The sequence below is a fragment of the Bactrocera tryoni genome, chromosome 5 (assembly GCF_016617805.1).
Source record: "Bactrocera tryoni isolate S06 chromosome 5, CSIRO_BtryS06_freeze2, whole genome shotgun sequence".
NCBI lineage: Eukaryota > Metazoa > Arthropoda > Insecta > Diptera > Tephritidae > Bactrocera > Bactrocera tryoni.
This window is the reverse complement of record NC_052503.1, coordinates 56,185,720-56,198,133: the sequence shown is the minus strand read 5'-3', so window position 1 is coordinate 56,198,133 and position 12,414 is coordinate 56,185,720. Positions and strand designations below refer to the sequence as shown.

At 33.0% G+C, this 12,414-nt stretch overlaps 2 protein-coding genes across 2 annotated transcripts; one reads left to right on the top strand and one right to left on the bottom strand.

Annotated features, from left to right (window-relative positions):
• Positions 1 to 6,247: 6,247 nt before the first annotated feature.
• On the top strand, positions 6,248 to 7,912 carry LOC120778190 (RNA exonuclease 4). Its single transcript, XM_040109928.1, has one exon. The coding sequence runs from the start codon at positions 6,427 to 6,429 to the stop codon at positions 7,462 to 7,464; it is 1,038 nt and encodes a 345-aa protein (XP_039965862.1). The 5' UTR covers positions 6,248 to 6,426; the 3' UTR covers positions 7,465 to 7,912.
• A 203-nt stretch (positions 7,913 to 8,115) lies between these two features.
• On the bottom strand, positions 8,116 to 9,006 carry LOC120778191. The gene is made up of 2 exons (XM_040109929.1): positions 8,523 to 9,006; positions 8,116 to 8,436 (listed from the first exon to the last, which is right to left on the bottom strand). Exons 1-2 carry the CDS (start codon positions 8,853 to 8,855, stop codon positions 8,185 to 8,187), a joined length of 585 nt encoding a protein of 194 aa, XP_039965863.1. The 5' UTR covers positions 8,856 to 9,006; the 3' UTR covers positions 8,116 to 8,184.
• Positions 9,007 to 12,414: the final 3,408 nt, after the last annotated feature.

The window sequence follows — 12,414 nt, the reverse complement described above, 5'->3', positions numbered from 1 at the left end:
TGTTGCGCTCATTCAGCAGTGCCATATAAAAAAGTATATCCGTGTAATTTAAGAAAATAATTCATATCTGAAATAAAATAAAGGTATTAATACCTGAAAATAAATAATAATTACATTGAATTTGTAATATCTAAAAGAAAAAGAAAGATTAATTGTATAAAATGATAATAATATCTGAAAAAAAAAAGATTAATATTATCTGAAAGAATAAAATATATTAAATACAAATAAAATTTACTCTGAAAGAAAAGATAAAAATTATTTGATCATTTAAAATATAAAACAAACATTTGTTTCCACAGATTATATTGGATTGTGCAGGCCGCCTTAAACGCATAAAATACATATCTACATATATATGTATTTTTTTTTTTTTTTGAACTGCGCAGTCCAATTTCAAAGTACACACACTTTTTTCACATACTTACTTAACAATTGATATTTGCCGCTTCTGATGATATAGCTGCTGCTGCTACTTCCGATTCAGTTTTGATTTTCAATGCTATAAAAATAAATAAAGTAATTATTTTCAAAATATTGTTAAAAAATCACATAAAATTCATTTACTTACTTTCTTGTTGTACGAGCCTCCTTTACGATGGTGGTTAGCCATGGCTGGCAGGGAAGTGCCACACGCATCTTTTCGCATCTCCGTTGTCACGGGCAACCAATGGCCAAAGCTCACGTTTTGTCAAAGAACACAATGAGCGCGACAGACTGCAAACGACATCTGTCAAATATTAAAATATACACAGTTATTTTGACAGCTGCACGACTACATGACTGCAGGCCGACAGTTGTCGCTCTCGCTAACTTCAATATATTCTTATATTTGCCAACGGCAGTAGGACGACAGTAGAGTTGACAGTAGAGAAATGAGGTAGAGTGGTGATGCCACTAATATGTAAAATGTAAAATTATTCAAAGCTCTAACAAACTTAACGTTATTTTACAAATAAAAGCATAAAATAGCTCTATTATATAATTTGTAATAACAATTAATAACTTAAAACAAAAATATTAACCTATTTACCTATTGTCGAAGCACAGACGCGACGACAAAGCGTCACAGCATTGTGTTGTTGGTAGAAAATCGGAGCTGTGCCGAAAAACACAAACGAAGGAACGCCGATTGTCACCGCTTCCCTTGCCGCCGTAACAGCTTCGCCTACAAACCTGCGTAAATATGTATGTATGTATACGTATGAGCGTGAATACATATCGATGCAGATTTTTGCGAGCTACGGAAAAATATTTTAGAATTGACAAATATTATAAATCGACAACAGCTATGTTGCCACTTTTCTCACTTCTTTCTTAGAACAAATATCAGAAAGTTGTTCAATTTATGATTTTTAGCTTTTGCCATCGTTTGTTTTTATGAATGAAGCGAGGTCGCTTGTTGAATGTGCGCCTGCGTTTATAAATGAAAATGTTTTTGTTTTAAGATTTACTACATTTGGGCCAAAAAAACTGTAACAAATCTTTATAATTTAAATAGAAATTATAAAATCTATTTAAAATTTACCTTAATCAAGAAATTAGCGTCAAAATATGTATTTAAGTAGAAAAGCACAGGGTTGCAATTATTTTTTATGTGATATTGCACAAAATGGGTTTTGGTCGAAGGCATATTTTACAGCCATTGTATATAATTTTCTGCGTGTGTTTGTTGTTGTGCCGGTGCACCAATTCTTGCACCGTGTAAGGGCTTTTGCAAGAGCAAGATAATACCCCTGTTAGGTTTTCGCATAGAATTCCCGCGGGCATTGCCCTGCTGTCGCCTCGCCTTACGGTCCGAGCTGTGCTGACCTAGCTGCCATATTGACTTGTGATGCTTTTCTTTTTTTGAGTTCTCTGGATGAGTGGCTATCAACGCAGTTCTCAGCACAGGTTTCGTCAAACAGAGAAGCAAATAAATAGAACACATTGGGGGGATTCTCTTGCTCTACCAAGATTGCAGGATGACACAATTTGCAAAAATCCTATACCGAAATATGCAAGGCGAAGAGAGCACCCATTGTAGAATCTAGTGATATATGATCGGCTGATTCTGTCAATTTATTGAGAATGACTATTGTGATTTGGCGCACATTCTGTATTCATTCCTAACAAAAAACTGTAACAAATCTTTATAATTTAGGTAGAAATTATAAAATCTATTTAAAACTTACCTTCCTCAACAATTTAACGGCGTAATATGTCTCAATGTAAAATGACAGCTAAAACAGGGTTGCAATTATATTTTTACCTGTCATTGCACGAAAATAAACACGGGTTTTGGTCTGACATATTTTTCAGCCTTTGCAAATTCTGTGCGTGTGTTTGTTGTTGTGCCGTTGCATCAAGAGGAAAATTCTGCGATTCGTGTACCGTGCAAGGGTTTTGCAAGAGCAAGAGATTACCCCTATTGTTTATTGCATTAAAAGTATCTGTAGAATATATTACAAACCAATCTCCAATCTTCGAGTCAAGTAGTTATGAATCGTTGATGAGTGCATTAGAAAGACGATATGGTAGTGAGCACAGGAATCAGACCTTCCAAATCGAATTGCAAAATCACCACCAGAAACCCAATGAGTCCCTGCAGAAGTTTTCTACAAAGATTGGTAAGTCAACTTAAACAAGTTGAAGAAAAGATGCAGAAAGTACTGGAAAAATCTACAGAAGCGCATAAGAAAATAAGAAAATGATGATGTGTTTAATTGCTTCAATTGCTGAAAAAGTGGTCATATTGCACGCAGCTATAATCAGTACAATAATTTAGTTTGACGTAAAAAAAGGCTGAGGAAAATCAAACATATTTCAAATAGAACCAATCGTTAAACTAAAGCCACGGGCTGGCTCCCGCAAGCGAATACCCTGTAATCTCCATTTCACAAATAAGCAGGAATACGAGTAATGTTACCGTTATGGGATGTATAGACGCTAAAAAGCGCATACTGACTGAGGATACGGGCATGTCACATTCCATAATTCGATCTGATCTGATTAATGAAGTAATAGCCTTGACAGACGGCAGCGTTAATCCGGATTAACTGCGCACTTAATCAGATCCAAATTTGTAGGTGACAGACGGCAGCTATGCGAGTTTGAAACTTTCATAAACAGCTCATTGTCCTTTTTATAATATTTTCAATGAAAATTCATAGAAGATAAACATTACGGTTGTTAGCCGACCAATTTTTACCAAACCATTTTTTATTACAAAAGCATATCAACACATTATTTTTAAAACTGCATCATAACACAGAAGTTTTATTGATATTATATTGAGAATTTGATAAACAGCTGTCAGGGTTGCTTGTATTTCATTCACAATAGATGAAAATTGGCCATTTTTAACAATGTTGCCAACGAAAATCTCACAAACTCCTTAAAATGTTGAGAGTTATTTTTGGATTCAGCAACGGAGTTAGCTGTGGTAACTCCTGAATTAATCCCGAAGAATGCAATTAATCTGGTTTAACGCTGCCGTCTGTCAATGCTATAAGATCATTAGCTGGGGCAAAGTTGCGTATTGCAACAGTAGAGGATTTTCAAGTCTCTCGAGAAGTAATGTGCGTAATGTGCGTTTAAACAGTCATAATTGGGGTGGACTTTCAAACAAATCAAGGAATATAAATTGATATATAAAATAGGATAATGACTTATACAAATATGAAAGTTCCGCTTATGTTCGGATATGATAACAAATACAAAGTTAGGGTTAGTTAGTTCCTTATAGGCACTACTCTGGTTATGACAGGACAAGATAAACGTGTTCAACTAGGTGTACTTAATGAGTTCAAGTCACTAGTCAAACTTTCCAAAGGAGCTATATTAAAGTCAGTGTCAGAACCCTGAGGCCGTGATAAATTGTGAAATACCTTTTGAGAAAGATTCTTTTGGCAAAAACGACATATGGAGCGAATTTAACGCTTGGACCAAGGAGGCAATCATCAAAATAAGACTGAACAACTCTTTCTTAGAAACTCAACCATTTTTGATAAATTTGATTCCAAGCAAGGAAGAACCAAAGTTGAAAACATTTTATTAACACAGGATGCACGAAGGCGATATGCAAGACCAATCCTAAAAATTTACATGAATGCTAGTGGGCATGCAGTAGGAGGCGTATTTCACACATCATTGGCGGGCATGAGAAAGTGGTGGAAATTATTGTGTAACTCGGAGAGAATTACTTTCGTTGGTGAAGTGCATCAAACATTTTCATAAGAACCTTTATGACCATCGTTTTCAAGTCAGGACGGATCATGCTGCATTAAAATGGCTTCTACAATTCAGGAACACAGAAGGATAGTTGACGCGATGGATTGAGAGACTCCAAACAGAGAACGTATAATATAGAGAAGGTTCAACTGCGGACAAGCGTGTGAACTGTCAAGAGCTAACAAAATCCTATTAGTGGATTTCACCACTTTTGGCTCAGAAGGAGAAATTTTAACAGAAATGAGTGAACAGAGCTGAGTATTGATTGAAAATTATGCTCAGAAATATACATTGCTATTACAGACGCATGTTGGCCTTTCGCTTATATTTTTATACGTTACATGCAATCATATCAATTGATATGACTATCATTTTGCGAATTTTTGTGAATTCATGCAAAATTGATAACATTATTATTAAATTATTCTATTTTCATGGTAATATTTGTAGTTAAGGTCTAAATAAAAGCTACTTTTTAAATATTTCTTATCTTTGATAATATTATATAATTTCGTATGCATGTATATATGTATGTATATACATATGCTATATGTATGTATGTATATATGAAATATTATCTTAATATCCTAAAAACATAATATATTATACATATGTGTATGAAATCATACCTCTTATCATTTAAAACTTTCATACGCATCTATCCTCCAGATATACATATATGTATGTATGCATGTATGCAAGTACAAAACAATTTCAAATCAAGATATTATCATTTATCAGAAATATAAAAAGCGCGCGCTTCTCTATATTTACGTACAAACAAATGTATGTAAGTATGTGCGTATGACATTCTCACACAAATAATATATGCGTACGCATGTAAATCAAAAAATACAAACATTCTTCTGGAAAAAAACAATAGTCCCATATAGACATTCCCACACAAACAATGCATACACAACATACATACTCATATGCGTTCACATGTGGATATGTCACCCGCAAAAATTACAAATATTGGTTTACAAAACCAACAATCGTTTGAGAAAGCATCAGAAACCAATATGGCAGCTAAATTGCCGACGTCAAACTTTATAGTAAATTACCCAACAACAAAATTTTCATTCATGAACGCAAACGTACTTTCAAAAAGCATATTCGATTCATTCATAAAAGCAGACGCCATTACATCTCCCCGAGCATGCCTTGCCTACAAGCGGCTTTTGGCGACGAAGGCAAAAGCTAAAATTCACAAATTGAATATATTTCTGAAAATATATGAGATATAAAAAGTGACAAACCCGCAAATATAAGTATGAAAATATATTAAAATAAAATTGACAACATAGTTTATTTGTCGATTTTCAATTTCAAACATTTTTCAAAGAAAATATTCAATATTCCTCTGATTAATGTGTACAGTTAATCCCGGTTAAGTAGTACTCCGCTTAAATGAAAATCAAATCCCTCCCTCATCACTCTTAACAGCCTATACTATATCTTGCTGCATCTCACGGTTTGTTTTTTAAAACACATAGAAATTATTGTTTTAAGAACGACTCGTTTAAGTATCCGCGGTCGCTTGTGTACCATATTATATTTTTATTTTTAACAAACTACAAAAATCTGTATCTTTGATTATGGCACATAATTCTGAAATATTAATAATACTCGTACACGTTCACTGGTCTGTCGCTCTGTATGTGTTCAGCGCCTGATATACGATCTCTGCCTAAACTATTCGAAAGGAATGTCTATCATTTTAATTGCATTTAGCACATTTTGAAAGCCACTGTATTTTATTGAATATTTTTAAATTTATTTTGTATATTATACAAGTTAACTTAAAAAAGTTATAAAGATACGCTTTTATTTAATTCTGCATATTTTATTTATATTATATTTGAATTAAAGCTTTATAAAAACAAATAAAGATATCCGCTTTATGTTCCCGTATTCTGCTATGTGGCAACATTATTGCTTTTTTATCGTAGATATAAAATTTGTAAGCATATGTGCATGGTCCGATGCATATGTGTTTTGATTGAGTTGTCAAATTTCATATATTTTCAGTTCAGCCTTAGTTTTTTAGTTTAACTTTTATAAAAAAGAAAAAAACTGAAAACTAAAAAAAACTTTCAAAATAGCTATTACTAAAATTTCTAAAGTGCCCAAGAAAAAACATCAAAATTAAAAAACCAAAAAAACATTTGAGAAAGGAAAGCAGTGTCGTGGGGTACACAGGTGCGAACAATGTCCCAACAATATCCTAATCCACAACAAAAAAGTAATGAACCCGTATGTGCAGACAACAATAAGAAAAATGGAGTTGCAAGACAAAAATTAGACCAACAAAATCTTAAAACAAAACTTTTTGAAGTAAAGGGTTCAGGCGATGGAGGATCAGTAAAACAAAAACATGAGCTTGATCACTCAAAGTGCCAACTATTAAAGTCAAAAAGCCCACTGCAAGCAACAACTGGGGCATTCAACCAATTAAAACATAAGGAGTCAATTACATGCATGGATCAACTGCAACAACAAATGCAATCAATTTTATCATGTACTGAGATTAATGAAAAACAGCACAACTGTCAACATCGAAATAATGCGGGTTCACAAAGGTGTTCTCGTCGTAATTCATTGAATCAGGAACAGAAATGTGATCATCACGAAGCACACGACCAGCACCCCAATTCTGAAAACAATCGACCGCTAAGCAAATCTGCACGATTACGTCAAAAACGTAAAGCTGCTCAAAGAAATAAATATGTAGCTATTGATTGTGAGATGGTTGGTGTGGGTCACAATGGTCAAGACGACATGTTGGCACGAGTTTCTATCGTAAATAAACAGGGTGAAGTTTTGTTAGATAAATTTGTTAAACCGTGGATCAAGGTAACTGATTATAGAACAAGTGTATCTGGTATCAGACCAAAGGACATCGAAAATGGCGAAGATTTTCATTTGGTTCAGGATGAAGTTGTTGAATTGCTTCAGGGTAAAATTCTTGTTGGTCATGCTATACGCAACGATTTGGCTGTATTACACATAAAGCATCCATATAAAAATATACGAGACACTGCCCGTTATAAGCCTTTATGCCGTCTAGTTTCGAACGGACGAACTCCGAGCCTTAAACTTTTGAGCCAAGCAATTTTAGGCATGGAAATACAAATAGGAGAGCACAATTCCGTGGAGGACGCACGTGCTGCTATGAAAATTTATAACTGTTTAAGTGGAGATTGGGAAAAATATGTTCAAAAACAACAACATAATCACCATAAATAGAATTAAAGTGACTTGAATTATAAAAGCAACACGCCTATTTCATATTTTTCTACTAGTAATCTTCGAAATAATTTAGTGATTTAGCCTTAAGTTGCTAATAACGCACCTCACGTCATGACATAAATATAAAAAAAATAATTCTAAACGTTTTGCATGGAACACAAGAAGATACAAATTTAAAAAGGCATAACAACAATTTAGTACAATTTAACAAATTAACTTCCGAGCATAAAATTCTGATGAATTTCTTCAATTCAAACGCGAAACTTCGCTGATCATACCGAGCAGAATTTGAGCCAGTAGCAGTTGTATAGTGCATTTTGTGTTACTTATATTAATGTAAATGTAATTGCTAGTAAAAGATAAATAATTATTGTTAAATATAACAATACAAAATGTTAAGAACCATTCAAGATAATTTTAATTAAAAATGATTGTCTTAAACCTATGATTTGGTTTTAAATAATTGAATGGAATGTGTGTTAGGGAATTAAAATGATATACTTATGCACATATTTTCGCCATAATAGTAAAGTAACTTGCTCTAGAAATATTTAATTTTTAATGTTTCAATTAAACAAAGGAAGTATGGATTATAACGACAGTAGTCACGTCTGTTAAAGTTTCAAATGTAAATTGCATAAATTAATATTTTACAAATATTATATTTTATAATAATCTCGCTTCTTTTGTAAGCATATAATATAGAATTCATTGGTGCTACGGACTCCCTGTAACAATATCACCTTCATTAACAGCGTTATACATATCAGCTTCTATATCCTCGCTGTCGCTTTCTTCTGTGCTTGCGAATGTTGGAATTTGATCATTTTGCTGGGCAGGAGTTGGCAGGTTTATCTCGCTTCTTTTGATCGCATCTCTTCTTTCCATTAAGTCCTTCCATGGATCTTCCAGCATAGAATTATGCACGTACGCCGATACATCCTTCACTTTGCAATTAAAAGATTGTCTCTAAACATAAAAATGTGATTAGAATAAAAATAAGTATTTTTATTATTATTATTTTTAATTATTTGTTACTAACGTTGTTTGTGTCCACTGTTCCGTTGTTTGTGTCCACCACCACGCCATTGCCGCTCCGTAGGGTCACAGTTTCGTGGTGTCTGTTGCCATTGCATTCCATAGCCGCTAGTGCTGTGCCGATTACTTTGCCATCCACCCGAAAACCGATTTTGTTGACCTCCACGACCTCTTTGCTTATTCTGATAAAAGTTTCCGCCGCTGCCTTTAGTATTCAGGTTGTTGTAATGCGGTCGTGCGGGTGTGGAACATGTACCTGGGCCGCCAATTTCTAGTGATATGTAATCCTCTGATTGAGAAGGATATTGATGTAGTGGCTTAGCATAGGGAGATGTATAATTTCGGGACATTATATATTTTACACTATATAGTAATAAAAATTTTAATTGACAAATTTCAATGATAAATATTACACGCGCGAATATGTGTGTAATGAAAGAGCTTTAAAAAACAATGGCAACAAAAGTGAAGAAGTCAAATATAAACTTTATGAATGAAGAACATGGAAGAAAATTTTCCCAGAGTTGCAGTGTTTAAAATAGAACGTAAACAAGAAAAGAGTTACCGTATCGCTGAGATAGTGAAAAAGTTTTGTTTGTTAAAACAAACCACAATTTTAATTAATAATTATAATTTTTCTTCTTTAGATTAGTCTCTAGCTTTAAGACAGCAGAAACCCCTACTCAAAAAACAAGAACACACTCAATCAAATTCAAGCTGGCGTTAAATTTTCTTCACGTTATACCAGCTACCAAAAAATTACGTTAGTTACCATTCACGGTGCAGTATAAAAGGTTAAAATACTTGCTTACTACTATTTCACGCAAAAGAAAAATCACATTCAGTAATTTGGATTAATGTGCTGAACACATAGACAGCGATAGACTTCAAGTGACATCTGTTAATATTAAAATACACAATTTTTTTTTGGACACAGTTATGTGGTTTTGCAGCTGTCTAAATAATAGTGTCCTTAAGAGCGTGTGTATTTTAATATTTGAGAGATGTCGCTCTCTATGTGTGCAGTACATAACTGCTACGTTGCTGACGTCACACTATATTCTAAATCCGAAGAACCTCCTCTATATGCTCATACCCGTTCAATTCCGCATTTATGGATGCTTTTGTAAAGTTTTCCCTATTTGTATTTGGCTCCTATAATGTAAACTTGACTGTTTATGTTATTTTGAAAGTTCAAAATGAAATATTTATTCACAATAACATGTGGTCAAACAGCTCAAAGACGACAAAATGACAACTAATCCACCACAAACTAACAAAGGGTTGACAGTTGTGAAAGTGTAAACACAATGACTGCGACAGACTGCAGCAGCACGACAGTGAACTGAAAACGTCGTTGTTCATCTTACTACATGTACATTTTGAGAAGCAACAACAACACAATGGCCGGCATGTACACAAAACAACGCAGTTGTCCATTTTGTATGTACACAATTTCGTTGTGGCCATACTAATTCCTTTCACTTCAATGAAATTTTAATATTTTGTTCAAAGTGAAATTTTTTATGCAAAAAATAAGTAAAGCAGGTCAATATTTTTGCTTTAAATTATCAATTGTTATTACAAATAATATAATAGAGCTATAATATAGCTATTTTATGCTTTTATTTGTAAAATAACGTCAATTTTGTTAGAGCTGTGAATAATTTTACATTTTACATATTAGTGGCATCACCACTCTACCTCCTCTTTCTATCTTCCATTCTACTGTCAACTCTACTCGTCCTACTGTCGTTGGCAAAAATAGGAGGATATTGAAGTTAGCGAGAACGACAACTGTCGGCCTGCAGTCGTGTAGTCGTGCAGCTGTCAAAATAACACTGCCCTTAAGAACGTGTGTATTTTAATATTTGACAGATGTAGTTTGCAGTCTGTCGCCGCCTATGTGTTCACCACATGAAACGAAAGAAATTTCAATTGAATTTTTCTTATCCAATTGTCAGTGCATGTTTTGCATTGTATAACCCTACAAGTAACCAAAGAATCAGCTGTTTTCCAAGAATTTTTCACAGCTGAGATCACCTGATCGAAATCTGCCTTTTTTAGGCACAGAGATGTAATTAAAAGAAATGTACTAGATCAACTTTTTTGTGAAAAAGTATTTGTAACGGAAAACATTAATGAAAACTTTCAAGAATATTTTTGAAACAAAAGTTTTTTGGATATTTATTGCTCTTCCTCACCACCTCTGAGGTTGCAATGTAGGCGCGCTACCGATCTTTTTTGGGTGTTCGGTTCCCCAGGAGGCCTATTTTCACCCTTTTTATATTTACAGTTTTAAATCAATCTACTTATTATAAAAAATGTGACTAGACAAAAATAAATATATAAAATCAGGTACAATTTATGAATATTAATTACATTAAAAATATAACATTAACAATATATGTCAAAACAATCAATCAATTAGCCCAAGTGCTAACTATTTGAGAGTTACCTAAAGAGGAAGAATATGTATGATCTTCATTATATAGGGGTTGAAGGGATTTACCCAAAGTCTCAACTTCAAACATATTAGTGTTTGAAGTCGAGACAGTTCTAATTGGAGAAGAGCTAAGATGCATCGGGTTAAAATCTGCACTACCTAATTCTATAATGTCTTGTTCGTGTTGGTCAAATACACTACCTACTTGTCCACTACAACCTATTGCCTTATCTACTCTAACTGCAGGTGATAATACTTTTAAATTTAAATCCGGTGTAGCTGATCTGGAGATAAGCCGTCCCTTCCTCATCTTTAATGAAAAATGTCTTTGGCACGCAAATAAATATTTAGCCGTTGGATTTTTTACGTCCAACAGCTTGATCCATTCGTGCCGCCTAATTGAAATTAAACAAAAATCACGTACATTAACTAAACTAGTAAACTAACAATTTAAAAATAAACAGTTGCATCAAAAATATCACAACGACAATACAATATTAGAAACAAAACTATTAATTTAATTTAACAAATACTTTTAAATTAATTTTTTTAACATTTAACACACGATTTTAAAACTTCACATTAATTTCACATTTTTTAATATTTAACACACGATTTTAAAACTTCACATTAATTTCACATTTTTTAACATTTAACAACACGATTTTGAAACTTCACTTTTTTATAAAATCACGATTTAGGACGACCCTATTCACTTGTTCACTTTTTTGCACTAACTTTACATATTTATTTACTTACGATAATATTATGTACATATTTATATACATATGTACGATAATATTATGTTCATAATTATATTATTTTTATACATAAAACTCACCTGGACATTTCCCCTTCTGATGGGAAGGGATACAGCGGCACCACCAAACTGCAACCAGCAATACACTTTCTGCAAGGCATCTTATACAAAATCAAACAACAAATATTAACAAATTGAATTAATTAATGTTACTATACTTACATACGCTGAATATCTCTTTAACCGATAATTTAATTTTCACTAAACACAAACTTAAAATAACTATAATAATAATATACATATGTATATAATAACCTGGAGCTTCTTAAGCTTAAAAAAATGTCCGTTAAAATGACTTGACACATTACACGGTTGCACGAAATACATAGTTTTTACACAAATATTATATAAATATTTTTCATACAATTGGAAACATTTAATAATATATTGATACAATAATTAATATTTTGGACAAAACTGATTAAATTTAATATTTAGGAATTTAAATAATCGCAAAATATTTGAATATTTTATAAAAATATTGTTAATGTTATAAATTTTAAAACCTAACACGGCAACACACTATAGCAGTTTTGAGGCATTTGAACGTTTTAGTAGTAGACTATTTGGGGGCAACCCGTACCAAGTGACTAATTATTAGCAGAATATTTGGGGGCAACCCGAACCAAGTGCCTAATTTGTA